This window comes from Toxorhynchites rutilus, chromosome 3, assembly GCF_029784135.1.
Source record: "Toxorhynchites rutilus septentrionalis strain SRP chromosome 3, ASM2978413v1, whole genome shotgun sequence".
Taxonomy (NCBI): Eukaryota; Metazoa; Arthropoda; class Insecta; order Diptera; family Culicidae; genus Toxorhynchites; species Toxorhynchites rutilus.
Window position 1 is genome coordinate 329,357,047 of NC_073746.1, and position 15,662 is coordinate 329,372,708.

Consider the following 15,662-nt stretch of genomic DNA (forward strand, 5'->3'; position numbering starts at 1 on the left):
TCGATTATCTACTTGTTCCAATTATAAAAATATAAATAAAGTTCACGCGGTATCATCCACAATGGAATTCCGCCACATCACATCGTCGCATCGATCTCCTCCAGAATCTAAGTGTTATTCGATCACCCATCTCCAAGGTCTCTATCAGTGAGCCCTGTCTTCAGCCAAACGTTGTAGAGAGGGCGTAGGAGTCTTTTTCACAAAAAAATTTCCAAAAACTTCCTAGCTCTAGAATGGGAAGCCGAAATGGGGTCTGGATATTTGCATAAAAAACATCATACCCAAGACTAAATTTATAAACTATAAACTATGCTGTAGTCCCTCCTACTCTCCCAAGAAGTTTTTTTGTTATTAAATTATCTAGGATCTGACGGATCTTTTTTTCCAAGGTCGAACAAATAACAAATTGACCACTCATAAACATAGATTTTTACCTAAAAAAATCGTTTTCTAAAATCATCGTGAAAAATAGAGATAATTGAAAACCGTGAAAAGGATTCGTCATTCAGATATTAGATATTTTATAAAAAAATGTTTTAATTAAGTGGTTCTTGAGATATCTATGGAACCGTCATCCGGAGGCAAATTGATCACCGGGGTAAAACTGATGAAATGTACTAATGAAAACAAACAAACATGATTTTTGAAGGTATTATTCAATTTAATTAAGTCCTTCTTGAAAAGACACGTTCAATAATCAAATGTTCTTTTAGTCAGTGGTTCTCGTCGAATCGCTTATTAAATTTTCGTTTCCATTCTTCAGCATGGTAAAGAAACATGTTGAAACATGACACTAAATATTAATTCACACTCAGCTGATTTTTTACGACTTGAAATACTATTACAACATATGAGAAAAATTTATTTACAAAAATGCATCCTTAACCCTTTAACGAGCTGTGGGAACAAGGCATGTAATCAACGGAAACTCCAATACAACGACATGTTTAGATGCTAAAATACACAAAATATTTTTTTTCAATACACAAAACAATCAAAAACATTGAAAAAAAATGGTGGCTATATAGCGTAAAATGTTGGTGACAAGTCGAGCTCAAGCAATTAAGCCACAGCTCGTTTGCTTTATTAGCGAAAATTTTGAATAGATGCTGGGAGCTTTACTACTTCTCTTCTGTGTCGATGTTAGCTAAAGCAATACCAGTACTGAAACCAGGAAAAGATCCTTCTGTCTGCAGAAGCTATCGACCTATCAACTTATTCTCTGTCCTCTCCAACCTGTTCGAGAAGTGTATCCAATGCCGCATTCTTGCTTCCGCAGATGAATATGGTGTCCTTCCCGAGGAAAAGTTTGGGTTGCGTAAGGGAAGGTCCACCATCCATCAACTCACTAGAGTTGGTAATATCATTCAGCGGAATAGGTCGGCGTCCAAGACGACTGCAATGTCACTCTTGGACATTGAAACGACAATGTGTTACATGATAGTCTGGTGTTGAAGCTGCATCGATTTGATTTTTCGGTGTATCTGATGAAGATAATCAAACACTATCTCTCTTATAAAGCATTCCGGGTGTCCCTGCATAATGTTTGTTCAGGAGCTATTCAATATAAATGAAGGTGAGCCCCAAGGAAGCATTCTTTGGCCCATTCTTTATAACATATACACCGGGTACATCCCACCACTTCCCGGCGATGGAATACTGTCCCTATTCGCTGACGACACAACGATTATGTATAAGGATCGCGTAATTAGTGACTCGCAAGCTGCAGGGCGGCCTGGATGTTCTAACGGAATACTAAATCAGTTGGAAAATTATAATCAATGCGACGAACACTCAGGCTGGTTCCGGCTAACAACGTAAGAATTCGGTTCGGCAACTCTCCTATCGAATGATTGAAAGAATTCTTCTATTTGGGACTCACTCAAGATAGACTCTGATCTTCAGATCTCATGTTGTAAAACAATCATCAAATGTAACATTTCACTGCTGAATCAGATGGTTGTCTATAAACAAATATTCTATACTGCCATTGGAAAGGCTGTGCTCACAGGCAAGATCCTTCAAATTATTCTGAACTTGCATCCCTGGTCGAGAACAACGGAGAATCTTGAAAGAACCTGCCTGGATACCCTGGAAGTAATTTGTCAACGTCATATAAAAAAGTGCAGAGAGGTGCTTCACTTCCGCACATGAAGTTGTATATAGTAGATTAGGTTGAGTAAGTTAAGTAGCTAGTTGTATTTGAATAATTTAAAAATTCAAATATTTATCATTCGTTATAGTGACATAATCGGAGGTATTATTGCATTCTATTATGCAATTTTTTAACTAACAAATATGTATAGCATAAGTTGATCAATTGACATGTATAGAACTTTGTATCAATCAAAAACATATATGAGAAATAAAGAAGAACTTATATAATGGGCCTGATCACGAACATCACTGCCACGTACGCTTTCGCGTCACTTGCACTTCACTTAATCTTTTTGTGTCTATCATCATTGTCACGGACAGTTGCGTGTAAAAATGAACTCCGTGAAGTGAAAGTGTTCATTCCCGTTTATAAGAGACATGTTGGTTGCATAATGTCGGGTGTTTGAACGTTGTGTCGGTTGCATAATTTCGGACGTTTGAACGGTATGTAGGTAAAATTTATACATAATATATTCCATTCAATTAATCGTATGTTTTAGAATGGCAAGTTTGCGATTATACCTCGATGATTAGTTTGCTGAATCAAATGCTGTCTCAAAGATGACGAGGAATATTTGATTGCTCGGGAATAATGTAGTTGTGGAACATATAGGAATATAATTTTACGCTAGAGATAAAACATGACTATTATGTTTAATGTTCGAAATCAATCTCGCATACTCTTGTACTTAGCTCTGTCTTACTCGTTTGAATAGTGAGAAATATTTAGAATCATTTTTCATGAACCGTGTTCCGTTCTAAACGGAAGAATTAAAATATACATTGTAAGGTTTTAGCAGTAAGGTTCCTCGGTAACATTTGTAGCGCAAACGTGGCAACATTGCTTTCCTCATTAACCGATGGTAGCATATCGAATTGTGCTCCCTTGGCCGAGTGGTTAGCGTCATAACTAACATGCCGGGTGCTCGGGTTCGATTCCCGTTCTGGTCGGGGGAATTTTTCGTCAAAGAAATTTCCTCCGACTTGCACTGTGATCACGCGTATTCTAGAGCTTGCCACTCAAAATGCATTCAAGGCGTGTTATTTGGCATAGAAATCTCAACTAAGTACTAATAAAAATGACGCAAGTAATACTACGTTGAGACGGCATTGAAGAAGAAGCATATCGAATAGGTTGCGAAAGCTATATAAGCGAGTTAGTACAGACGTAAGAGTTCAGTTTTTATTCCAACCTTTGTAAAGACAACAACAATTAAATAAATTTGAAACAAGTCCGAACAGTGTCATTCATTTCCGACCAAGATTGTAGATCCACACAAGAACCCCACCCGTGGTAATTCTGTGTGGACACCTACATTCGACAAAGGTCTATGGAATTCCATACATACCAAATACAGTCCACCGTATAATTTCCCGAGCCCGAACATTGGTCCGAACGAGCCGGATATGGATTACTGAGTGCGATTCCCGTCAACATGTGAAAAAGTTCCCGAAAAGAAGAAAACCGAAAAGTGCGCCAAAGAGGCCGTGCACAAACGAGCTTCACGGAAGACGAGTGAAATCAATTGATGATGCCAATCCAACATTCACCGAAAAAGCCGAACCAAGACGAAGGAGAATCTGAAATTTTCCGAGGATTTCCCGACGAAACCGATAGGAACAAATCAATCATGGACAACATTGCTGCCGATGCGCAAACCATTTCGCAATTGAACCCGCTTTTTCGACTACGTAGACAGACACACCTGAATATTACACGTATCAAATCGATCATCGACAATGCCGATATTCCAGTTACCCTGGCGCAGCTGAGAGTGTATGCGCGAAAACTCCAATCATTATATGACGAGTTCTCCGGCTTCCACAATCAAATTTTGGCCATCATTCCTGATGAGGAAATCGAAAATCAAGAAGCAGAATGTCAGCGGTTTGAAGACATTTATGACTTGACATCTACTATCATCGAGCATTCGCTTATGCAAAACAACGTAGCAGACATTGCGCAGGCAGTGCCGCCACAAGTTATCATCCATCAGCAACCATTAAAAGCTCCAATTCCAACGTTTGATGGAGACTATACAAAATGGCCGAAGTTTAAAGCCATGTTTTTAGATGTGATGGCCCAATCCGTATCTCGGGATGCGATTAAGTTGTATCATCTTGACAAGGCGTTGATTGGATCAGCTGCTGGCGTATTGGACTCCAAAACAATAAATGAAGGAAACTATACGAAAGCATGGAACATCCTTACGGAACGCTATGAAAATCGGAGAGTGATTATCGAAACACATATTCGTGGTCTTCTACAACTGCAAAAGATGTCTACAGAATCGAACATTGAATTACGCAAACTGGTCGACGAATGCAATAACCACGTGGAGAGTCTAGAATACATGGAACAAGAATTACTAGGCATGTCCGAGCTGATAATAATTTACCTACTGACAGCAGCACTCGATAAGACGACCCGGAAACATTGGGAGCAAACCTTGAAACCCGGTCAACTACCGAAATATAAGACGACGATCGAATTTTTAAAATCTCAGTGTCAAGTATTAGAGCGATGTGAAGCTGCTTTTTCCTTGCCAATCCCAAAACCGTTTGTTTCTAAATCAGGAACTCAAATTAAAATAAACAACCAACGAACGCATGCTGCAGTATCCGACGAAAATTACACAAATGAAAAATGTGATTTTTGTGCTGCACTTCACCGGAACTATCAGTGCGATAAACTGAACGCGTTATCGAGTGCAGAAAAAATGAATAAGATCAAATCAACCGGAGTTTGCTTTAATTGTCTACGCAAAGGACATATTTCAAAGAAGTGTCCATCGTCGAAAACATGTCGCATATGCAAAAAACGACATCATACGCAGTTGCATGAAGACGTTAGTCCGATGCAAAATTCCGAGACTATCAGAAACGAAAAAATAACGGTAAGAAACCAGCCCACCAACGATAAACCGTCAACAAGCAACGAGAACCAAATGCCAGTATCTACATGTTCCTGTAATAGTGCCCGTGTATCGAAGACAGTACTACTATTGACAGCTGTTGTCCTGGTAACCGACAAGAATGGAAGACAGCATTCCTGTAGAGCTCTTTTAGATAGCGGTTCGCTAGTGAACTTCGTTAGTGAAAAATTTGCCAACGTACTGGAAATTCCGAAGCGGCGAGTTAACATTGCCATTGCTGGTATTAGCAGCCTGAAGACAACCGCCCACGAGAAGATTATTGTAAAGTTCCAATCTCAGTACAGCAATTTCCAAGCATCATTGGAATGTTTGATCACTCGAAAGGTGACAGGAAAAATTCCTTCAATGGACATTGATATTACAGACTGGAATATTCCCAGTGGAATTCAACTTGCAGATCCCATGTTTTACAAATCGAACACAATAGATATTCTGATTGGAGCCGAATTGTTTTTCAAATTATTGAAGCCGTTCAACCAGTTAGTGTTGGAAGACGGACTTCCCGAATTGCGTGATTCCCACCTCGGTTGGATCGTAACAGGTTCAATCAGTGCCGATAACAACGTGCAGTATTCACAGATCGCCTCTATACAGTCGATTGAGGACTCGATCGAGAAGTTTTGGCAAATCGAAGAGCTACAGGACGATCCGAAACCAACTACCGATGAACAACGATGTGAGGAACATTTTTCCGTTACACATTCCCGCGACGAAACTGGAAGATTCGTAGTGAGACTTCCATTCAAGGACAATATAAACGAATTAATTAGTTGCAGAGAATTAGCGCTGAAACGCTTTTATATGTTAGAGAGCAAACTACAACGAAACCCAGATCTGAAGAGTCAATACATCGATTTTGTACGCGAATATCAGCAGCTAGGCCACTGTAAGGAAGTGGACGAAACCAAAGATATGCGACCACTTAATCCGTATTTCATGCCACATCATGCTGTGCTCCGTCCCGACAGTTCTACTACAAAATGTAGAGTGGTGTTTGATGCCAGTGCCAAACCATCATCTAGTGACCTTTCACTCAACGATGTCCTTTTGGTAGGACCAGTCGTGCAAAATGAATTACTGGCAATCATCTTGAAGTTCCGGAAACATAAATATGTGTTTACGGGCGATATTACGAAAATGTACCGACAGATTCGTGTGCATCCTAATGACACTCATTACCAGAGATTTTTTTGGTGAGAAAATTCATCCGACCCAGTAAAGGTATTGGAGCTGACAACAATAACGTATGGTACTGCCTCTGCACCGTTTCAAGCCACTAGATGTCTGATACAGCTTGCAAAAGAAGAAGAATCGAATTTTCCCATAGCATCCAATATCATTCGCAAGGACTGTTATGTTGACGACGTGATATCTGGAGCAGATACATTCGAAGAAGCTAACGAAGCTATCAATCAACTGAGAAGAATGCTAGCGAAAGGTGGTTTTCCAATTCGCAAGTGGTGCTCCAATTCAACACAACTATTGCACAATTGTCCTACTGAAGAACAAGAAACGCTGAAGCCCTGGAAAGACCGATCCATCAATAGTGTGACTAAAATACTTGGTCTGACGTGGAACCCGTTATCCGACGAACTGCTGATTGCTGGTGAGTTAGAACATATTGAAGATCAAAAACGACGAACTACGAAACGACGAATATACTCCGAGGTAGCAAAGCTGTATGCTCCATTGGGATTATATTCCCCAACAGTTGTGTTAGCTAAACTACTCGTGCAACAGCTTTGGAAATGTAAGATCGGCTGGGACGATTCAGTCGAAGAATCATTCGTTCAACAGTGGTGCAATATAAAACAAACTCTTCCTCATCTTAAGAAAATAACGATTCCTCGTCAAGTGACATACATCGGAGCTATTGATTTTGAGTTGCATGGCTTTACAGACTCCTCCAATTTAGCTTATGGCGCATGTGTATACGTGCGAAGTTTGTTTCCCGATGGCTCAGCAAAATGTCGACTGTTGAGTTCAAAATCGAAGGTCGCCCCGCTACACGAATTGACGATTCCACGCAAGGAATTGTGCGCCGCGTTACTGCTGACACGACTGGTGAAGAAGATTATTGATGCTGTAGAAATGAACTTTTCTCAGATAATGTTGTGGACTGACAGCCAAATTGTACTTGCTTGGCTGAAGAAAAATCCCGACCGATTGCAAACCTTCGTCAAAAATCGCGTGATGGAAATCCGCAATGGTTTGGGAGAGTGTCAATGGAACTATGTGAAATCGTGTGATAACCCAGCAGATGTGGTGTCCCGAGGCCAACTACCAACGATCCTTGCACAGAACGACATGTGGTGGAATGGTCCCAATTTCCTTACCACATCAACCATCATTTTTGAAACACTGAACGACGTCCCGGAAGAAAATTTACCTGAAATGAAACCAGTGATCATGAGTCATTCAGCAACAATATTGGAATTGCTTCAGGTATTTAGCAAGTACAGTTGTTTCCGAAAGCTGCAAAGAGTGATCGGTTGGATTTTACGATTCAAAAATAACTGTCATCAAAAGAACAATCACATCATTCAACGCCATTTGACAGTAGCAGAAATTCGAGAGTCAACGACAACAATCATACGAGTGATTCAGCACATAGAGTTTGGAGATGAAATTCGGCGTCTCAAGTCTGGTCTCCAATGCAAGATTCTTGGCCCTCTCAATCCAATTTATGCCACCAATTTACTACGTGTGGGTGGAAGGCTGAAAAACTCCAATTTAAAGAATGAATCAATACATCAACTCATCCTTCCGAACAAGAACATTGTGACTGCACTAATAATTAGAACAATGCACAACGAACTTCTGCACATTGGAGTTTCAGGGTTGGTATCAGCAACTCGACAGCGCTTCTGGATTATCAACGCTCGTTCAACGATAAGACAAATCATAAGAAGCTGCGTGAAATGTTTCAGAACTAATCCAACTGGTGTTTCTCAATTAATGGGAGACTTGCCGAAACAAAGAGTATCACCTGCCCCTCCGTTCAATATCACTGGTGTAGACTACGCCGGTCCTGTTATGGTAAAGCAAGGAAAGTATAGACCCAAGATTGTGAAAGCGTACATCTCAGTTTTTTGTTTGTATGGCGACAAAGGCCATCCATCTAGAGCTGGTATCAGATCTCACGACAGAGGCATTTATTGCAGCCCTTCAGCGCTTCGTAGGACGAAGAGGAATGGTGTCAGAGCTGCATTCTGACAACGGTTCAAATTTTCGAAGTACTTCCACCGAGCTTCACAAATTGTTTCGCTTGTTACAGGATCAAAATGAAGTCAAACAAATAGAGAAGTTTTGCCTGAAACGAGAAATGGAATGGCATTTCATTCCGCCAGACGCTCCCGAATTCGGCGGCCTCTGGGAGGCGGCCGTAAAAAGCACAAAGACACACCTGAAGCGAGTTCTTGGAAATGCTTTGTTAACGTTCGAAGAAATGGCTACTATTCTATGCGAAATTGAAGCCATCCTTAATTCAAGACCACTATTTGCTATCTCTAACGACCCAACGGATCTGGAAGTTATCACGCCAGCACATTTTCTCATAGGTAGGCAGTTAACAGCTGTACCAGAACCATCATACACAAATGAAAAAATTGGTCGACTCAACCGTTGGCAGCACATTCAACTGATGCGCCAACATTTTTGGAATGCTTGGTCAAATGACTATCTCAACAGCCTACAACTTCGTAAGAAAAATTGGATCACTTCAGAAAACATACAACCAGGAATGATAGTGCTTTTACAAGATAAGAATCGTCCACCACTTCAGTGGAAGTTGGGTCGAATAGTAGCAGTTCATCCTGGATCTGATAACTTAATTCGCGTTGTGGATGTCTGCAGTGGAGGTACAAGTTATCGCCGTCCCATCACCAAACTTTCAGTTTTGCCCATTGAAGTCAATCAACGCGAACCGGAGAGCAGTGAAACATAACGTCTCACTCGGGGGGAGTATGTTCCGTTCTAAACGGAAGAATTAAAATATACATTGTAAGGTTTTAGCAGTAAGGTTCCTCGGTAACATTTGTAGCGCAAACGTGGCAATATTGCTTTCCTCATTAACCGATGGTAGCATATCGAATAGGTTGCGAAAGCTATATAAGCGAGTTAGTACAGACGTAAGAGTTCAGTTTTTATTCCAACCTTTGTAAAGACAACAACAATTAAAAAAAATTGAAACAAGTCCGAACAGTGTCATTCATTTCCGACCAAGATTGTAGATCCACACAAGAACCCCACCCGTGGTAATTCTGTGTGGACACCTACATTCGACAAAGGTCTATGGAATTCCATACATACCAAATACAGTCCACCGTATAATTGCCCGAGCCCGAACAAACCGTTTCTACAATTTTGATGAATAATAATATCTTCTATATCCACAGGATTTGGAGTGTTCAACGAATTTTTTAGCACCTCCCACAGTCTTCAGAATCCTTGCTCTGTGTATATTGCTGAATTGGCAGCAATACATTGGGCGCTGGACAGCGTCGCCTCACGACCTGTTGAACACTATTACATTGTAACGGATAGTCTTAGCTCTGTCGAAGCTATCCGTTCAGTGAGGCCGGAAAAGCACTCGCCGTACTTCCTTGAGAGAATACGAGAAAATTTGAGTGCTTTAACCAGACGCTGTTATGTCATTACCTTTGTCTGGGTCCCTTCACATTGCTCAATTCCGGGTAATGAGAGGGCTGACTCATTAGCAAAGGTAGGTGCAATTGAAGGCGATATTTATCAGCGTCAAATCGCTTTCAATGAATTTTATTCTTTAGTCCGTAAAAATACCATCGCTATCTGGCAACGTAAGTGGAACGAAGATGAATTGGGTCGGTGGTTCCACTCGATTATCCCTAAGGTTAGCCTCAAACCATGGTTCAAAAGTCTGGACTTAAGTCGGGACTTTATTCGCACCTTCTCTCGACTCATGTCCAATCACTGTTCGTTAGACGCGCTACTCTTTCGTTTTAATCTTGCCTATGGCAATATCTGTGCTTGTGGCCAAGGTTACCACGACATCGAACACGTTGTTTGGTCGTGCGAGGAGTATCTTGTTGCCAGATCGAATTTAGAAAACTCTCTTCGGGCTAGAGGAAGGCAGCCCAATGTGCCGGTGAGAGATGTGTTGGCTCGGTTAGACCTTGATTACATGTCCCAAATATATGTCTTCCTAAAAGCTATCGATCTTCGTGTGTGATTGTCCTTATATCCTTATATTCTCCTTTTCCTTTTCCTTCGCGAGAAATCAAATCCCTTCTTACTAACAATAGAATAAGGTGAAATGTAAATACATGTTAGATATAAGATAGGCTTAAGAATTGAGTATGATGAATGTGAGTGCGAATGTGAGTGTGAACATTGTCAACATATCCTTATATCCCATCCTTTTCCTGAAACAAAATGTCACCCTTCTAAACTCGAGCAAGCCGCGAGTAATCGGTTCTCTATCTCATTAACATTAGAATTAATAAAAAATGTTTATGTATACTTGTAACTATACAGATAGGAGTTTGGCTCCTTTAAACTTATGTAACTGAGCCTGTAAAAATAAACGATTTAATAAAAAAAAAAAAAAATATCTTCTATATCTCAGAACAAACCCAAAATTATCCACCTCATGATCAGTATAATCTGAGCTACTCCCATATGGGATTCTGAAGTTTAATCCTCTTATTCTTCCCATTCTCGGGTAATTTGATACACGAGACATGAGGTTTGATTTAATTATTCAAGCAGAAACTGGTCAGCACCTTTTTAATACTCTTTCATTCAAAGTATGTTTTCAAAACAATACCGTTTAAAATATCTATAACGTACAATGTTATAACAGGTTATAACTATCGTCCTGATCCGCCAATCTAGTCCGCCAATTGTGAATGTTTGAATTACAAAAATTAGCTCTGCAATGTGGGAAAATCTTTACAGTTATTATTTTATATTCAAAATATCAATCAACCAATGTTATACATAATCAATCATAATGATCGTATTTGGGCCAGTGGCCTCCATTGCCATTTTATGGTATTGCAACTCTCTCTTAGTCTAATCATAAAAATATAAACAAAAAATTTCTGTTCATTCAGGACAATCGGAAGTAGATCTTCGCCATGTTTCAATGGACCTACGGGAGCTACATTTTTAATCCTTAATTACATCCCATAGCGCATTTACGGAATTTAAATAAACAAATTTACGTCCTCTGGATACGTCAGAATTTCGTTCCAAAAAGGTCACCAGGCAGGTAAATTGCTGTTTGTTTATAAAGAACAAGACAAGACAATATTCAAAATATTAGCAAAAAATCTAAATAAATACGAAATTAAACTTACTCCATTCCGCGTGACTAGCTTTCACCATCTAAAACACTGATCTGATATTCATAATAACACCGAGTTCATCAAAGTAGTCACGACGGATGAACTCTTCTGGATTCTACACATATAAGGTTGTATACAATTCACTTCGTTTTCACCGTGAAGTGACGTTCGGGATCAGGCCCAATATATCACTCGATCTTCTTGACTCCTCTCAATGGACTGTGAAACGCAAATGTCTGTACCACTTCGAGAAATGTATTACTTGAATAAGAGATTTGGACGTTGCATGATTATGAATGTAAGCTGCCGAAAGAACATTCGTGGGGGTCTTCGTAGCTGCGTGTCACTAAGCGAACGTTTTGAATTCATTTCCAAGGCCTCTTCAATAATTGATCTTCCAATTGTCCTTTTTCACAACCAGAAACCAATGAACTTTGCAGCTGAAAGCCTCTACAATAAAAATCAATGAATCAACAAAATGGCTTTCTCATCATTTCCCTTCCGTTAATGTTCCAACACCCGACAATTATTTCTTGAATTTATTTACAAATGGGTGCCTCGAAAGTAAGCAATGATTGCTTCTGACTGCTACTACACGGTATTACATCTATTTTGTGTGAGTTCTTTCCGTTTAATGTTCAGTTTCACTGTCTCATTTCTCTACTAGGGCTTTAAACTATGCACTAACTATGTCTAACCTAGGAGAAAGGATAGGTTACGCTTCAGATAGATACATGCATTTTTCCTACATAAACATTCCGAGAATTTCATTCATAATTTCGTAGAAAATGAATCGCTTCGGCTATCGCCAAAACGCACCAAATAAATACATACTGTTATACTAAAGCTCTTACTGTAGATGCAGTAGAATATAGGTTCACTACACGTAACTTTTCTTTTGTATAATCAATCATCACAATCAATCACGAGAACGAATGGCGTACATTCAGCGGGAGAGGAAGGATTCAAGATATGATGACACACAAAATGGGATCGACGGCCGATACACGAATTGTTACATGCTTTCATCATAAGTCCGTGTTTAATACTTCCACAAATATTGTTGACTCACCAACGTATCTATCCTACAACCAGATAACACGATTATTCCGCCGGATTGACCAAACATAAAACGAAGTGTGGTATGCGCCCAACACTCTGGTGGCATTCTAATCTAGCACAGTTAGTTGTTTTTCAAGGAAAAACGGAAATCTTTCAATATAACCAACGCAAAAAAGAAATGTAAAACTAAGCCTTACAATGTTACAACTACAGTCCGAAGTAGTTGTGAAATAACTGTCTTAACTTAAAACGTAGTCTTTGGTTTCAGTTTGTGTATATACTTCGCAGTTCTATCAGAAACAGAACAACGGTTCTACATGTCTTGCACGATCACACTCATCCATGTGCGCAACTGTCACGCAGCAACATTTGTGGGTGTTGTTGATAATGTATACACTATACGCTTATCTGATCTATATAACACTATTGTGATTCAGAAGAGAAAACCGTGATGAAAATCACTAACAGATCGCACAATGCGGGTACTTCCAACCCCTCGTAACACTTTGTTTTACTTTATGCTGGGCTAATCGCATCACTAATTCTCTAGATGGCAGCAGACATGGTGAGAAGCACATCTCCTCTATTGCAACGTTTTTCGTTTGTCCACAAGTTTTATGTCGTGCAGCTGCAGATCATTTTTCGAGGTCGATGCAAACTTAATGACAGCTTGGGTGGTCACTTGCGGTACGTGGCTGAGATCTAGACGCGTTAGTGCATCGCATTTCGCCAGGTGATCCAGCGATAGCTCAGTGATCAGTTTACAACAGCTGAGGTCCAGTTCTATCAAGGTTTTTATGGCTGCAGAAGAGGTGCCAATTTGTGCTATGGCAGCGTCAGTTATTCTCTGACAGGAGGACAAATCTAGATGGGTTAGACTGGGTAAACCTTGGGTGATATAGCGCAGTGCCACATCGGATATGTCTGTCCCAGCCAGTTTCAGTACTCTGAGGTTACGCAACCTCGATTTAGAATCCGCCAGACCAGGGCGAGAATCTTTCGGCGGACAGAGGATTTCACGAATGGCCGAGTCGTTCAAACCAGCAACAAAGCTGAGATCAAGAATTTGCAGTGGAGGACACATGCACGTGTGTAATCCGAGAACCGCCTGGATTGGCGTTCCTTGGATTGATAAATGCTTCAACCCGGGCAACCTCGAGATCACCCAGGAAACTTGTCTCTTCCCCAAACTGATCCAATCCAGGATCAAATGTTCGGGTTGGCGACGGACAATACCCGTAAGCAGACTAGCAGTTAGTTTGTACTCGGCACAATTCATTCGCTTCCAGAGTGAAGAATCAACTGAAATGTTGGACCAAGTTTTGCAGACAAGTGAACAGGTTACTAATGTCTCTGGCGGCAAATAACGGAACACTGCTAGCAGACAAGTGTGGTCTAATGCATAATTGCCTGGTTGAGATAGAACGGGCGTATGGACATGTGCGGGCCTCACTGGATAAAGCGGCTTTTTCATCGGTTTCGTTGATGAGCTATGGATTTGCTGAGCCAGCTGAGTTCTCAAAGAGGACTTTTTCCTTGGCAGACTGTGGTTGTGCTCACTGATTTCCACAGAATCCTGCATACTGCTGCACATACTATTACCATCATCACTTTTTCGGCGCTTAGTCATAACCATATTAGTGATAGGATGCCCTCCGGCGGCAACATCTCCACTTTTCAGTCCTATCCCGCTGCCATGACCAGATTCCGTGGGCTCCTCCTTGATCTCCAATTTCACTGCCACATTCGTCGGGCCTCCCATCACTATTTTTTGCCCGTCTAGCTCCGTCCCGTTGCACATGTCTTCATTCTTGATCTTAGGTTTCCTTTCAAGCAAAACATTACCGCCGTTACCACCAACGATAACCGCATTGCCGGACGATGTGAAGTCATACAGCATATCATTCTGGAAACGTGGTGCAACAGGAGTATTCACAGCCATATCGCCGATTCCACCACCCGAAGTTCCGTGCACTCCTCCAGTGGTGGCTGTACTACTCACCGGCTGCTGAATCACGGAACCACCTATCCGGCCAATTTCCGTGTTATGTACCGATGAGGCATCGCTGCTAACTGACATGCGGCGAATTTCCGACGATTTTTGTCGCGCTCGAAAGTGACGTGGCTAGAAAGAAATAACACGGTATTAGCACACGGCTTATACGAAAAGGAATGTTTTATGTTTCAGAGTAGATCGATAAGCTTCCTCCTCAGGCGATAAGCACTATCTCCCCACAGCTGATTATTGGTACTATCAGGGTTGCCACATATACAGAATATTCTGTATTTTACAGATTTATCGTCAAATTTAAGATACAGAATTATAGATTTTCAGCAAAAATACAGAATTTACAGATTTGCATGCATAGGTACCTTGACTTATAAAAATGTTGAACGCAACGAAACGAGATGGAATTCGTTGGAGGTTAGGCGAAATAAACAATAAACAATAAACAATAAACCCGGAAGCAGGTAATAGACAAGGCTTGAATAACGAATGTAAGGGTGGGTTTAGACTAGTGATATATTCATATGAAGAAATATGATGAGATTTATAGAAATCGCATCAACCGTTTACACTAGCGTGAACTTCTATAATGAATATATTCATATCTTCGGTGAATTTATTCACCTGAAGTAGAACTGCATCCAACTTTAGTGATTTCTCACCAGTGAGAAATTCACAAGCGTTTACATATGCTGAATTTATTCAAGTTATATATACCTCGAATAAGTGTATCATATTTATTCTCACCCGTTTACACCTATTTCACGTGAATAAATCCATCTATAGCTATAGATCTCCCTAATGTAAACCCGCCATAAGCTACTCAAGACGAATCTTATGGAGCAAAAATTGAGTGACTCAGATATAACATGGTCCCAGCTTTTGGATGACAAAAGGCGTGATGAGACCGGAAATTGGTTGAACCTTCTTTTTTTTTAATTTTTCCCTTAATTTTGTGATACACGTTTTTTATACAGAATTTTTGCTCAAAAAAGAGATATACGGATTTTTTCAGAAAATTTTACAGAATTAAATGTGGCTACCCTGGGTACTATAGAGATGATACCACTATCCCAAAAGGCTGAATAATATTAAAACACTCATTCATTTCAGTTCAGAAATGTTATATGAGCAGCAATTTTTCTTCTTCGATCCTTTAATTTCTTCTTC

General features: G+C 40.3%; 2 protein-coding genes across 5 annotated transcripts in view; one reads left to right on the plus strand and one right to left on the minus strand.

Annotated features, from left to right (window-relative positions):
* The first annotated feature begins 3,689 nt into the window (after positions 1 to 3,689).
* On the plus strand, positions 3,690 to 9,039 carry LOC129774572 (uncharacterized). The gene is made up of 3 exons (XM_055778333.1): positions 3,690 to 6,246; positions 6,310 to 8,132; positions 8,371 to 9,039. The coding sequence occupies exons 1-3, from the start codon at positions 3,690 to 3,692 to the stop codon at positions 9,037 to 9,039; spliced, it is 5,049 nt and encodes a 1,682-aa protein (XP_055634308.1).
* A 2,912-nt stretch (positions 9,040 to 11,951) lies between these two features.
* The window catches only part of LOC129775084 (jmjC domain-containing histone demethylation protein 1), a 57,621-nt gene continuing 53,910 nt past the window's right edge, over positions 11,952 to 15,662 (minus strand). For all 4 annotated transcript variants that reach the window (XM_055779332.1, XM_055779330.1, XM_055779331.1 and 1 more), the window contains one exon: positions 11,952 to 14,609. In XM_055779332.1, the coding sequence (XP_055635307.1) occupies positions 13,068 to 14,609 (1,542 nt within the window). In that variant the 3' untranslated portion in view covers positions 11,952 to 13,067. The remainder of the gene's footprint in view (positions 14,610 to 15,662) is intronic.

Coding starts and splice junctions, on each gene's coding strand:
- LOC129774572 (XM_055778333.1), top strand. CDS start 3,690: ATGCCAATCCAACATTCACCGAAAAAGCCGAACCAAGACGAAGGAGAA. Junction 6,247..6,309: donor GAAAATGTACCGACAGATTC/GTGTGCATCCTA, acceptor CATCCGACCCAG/TAAAGGTATTGGAGCTGACA. Junction 8,133..8,370: donor ACTACGCCGGTCCTGTTATG/GTAAAGCAAGGA, acceptor CGCTTGTTACAG/GATCAAAATGAAGTCAAACA.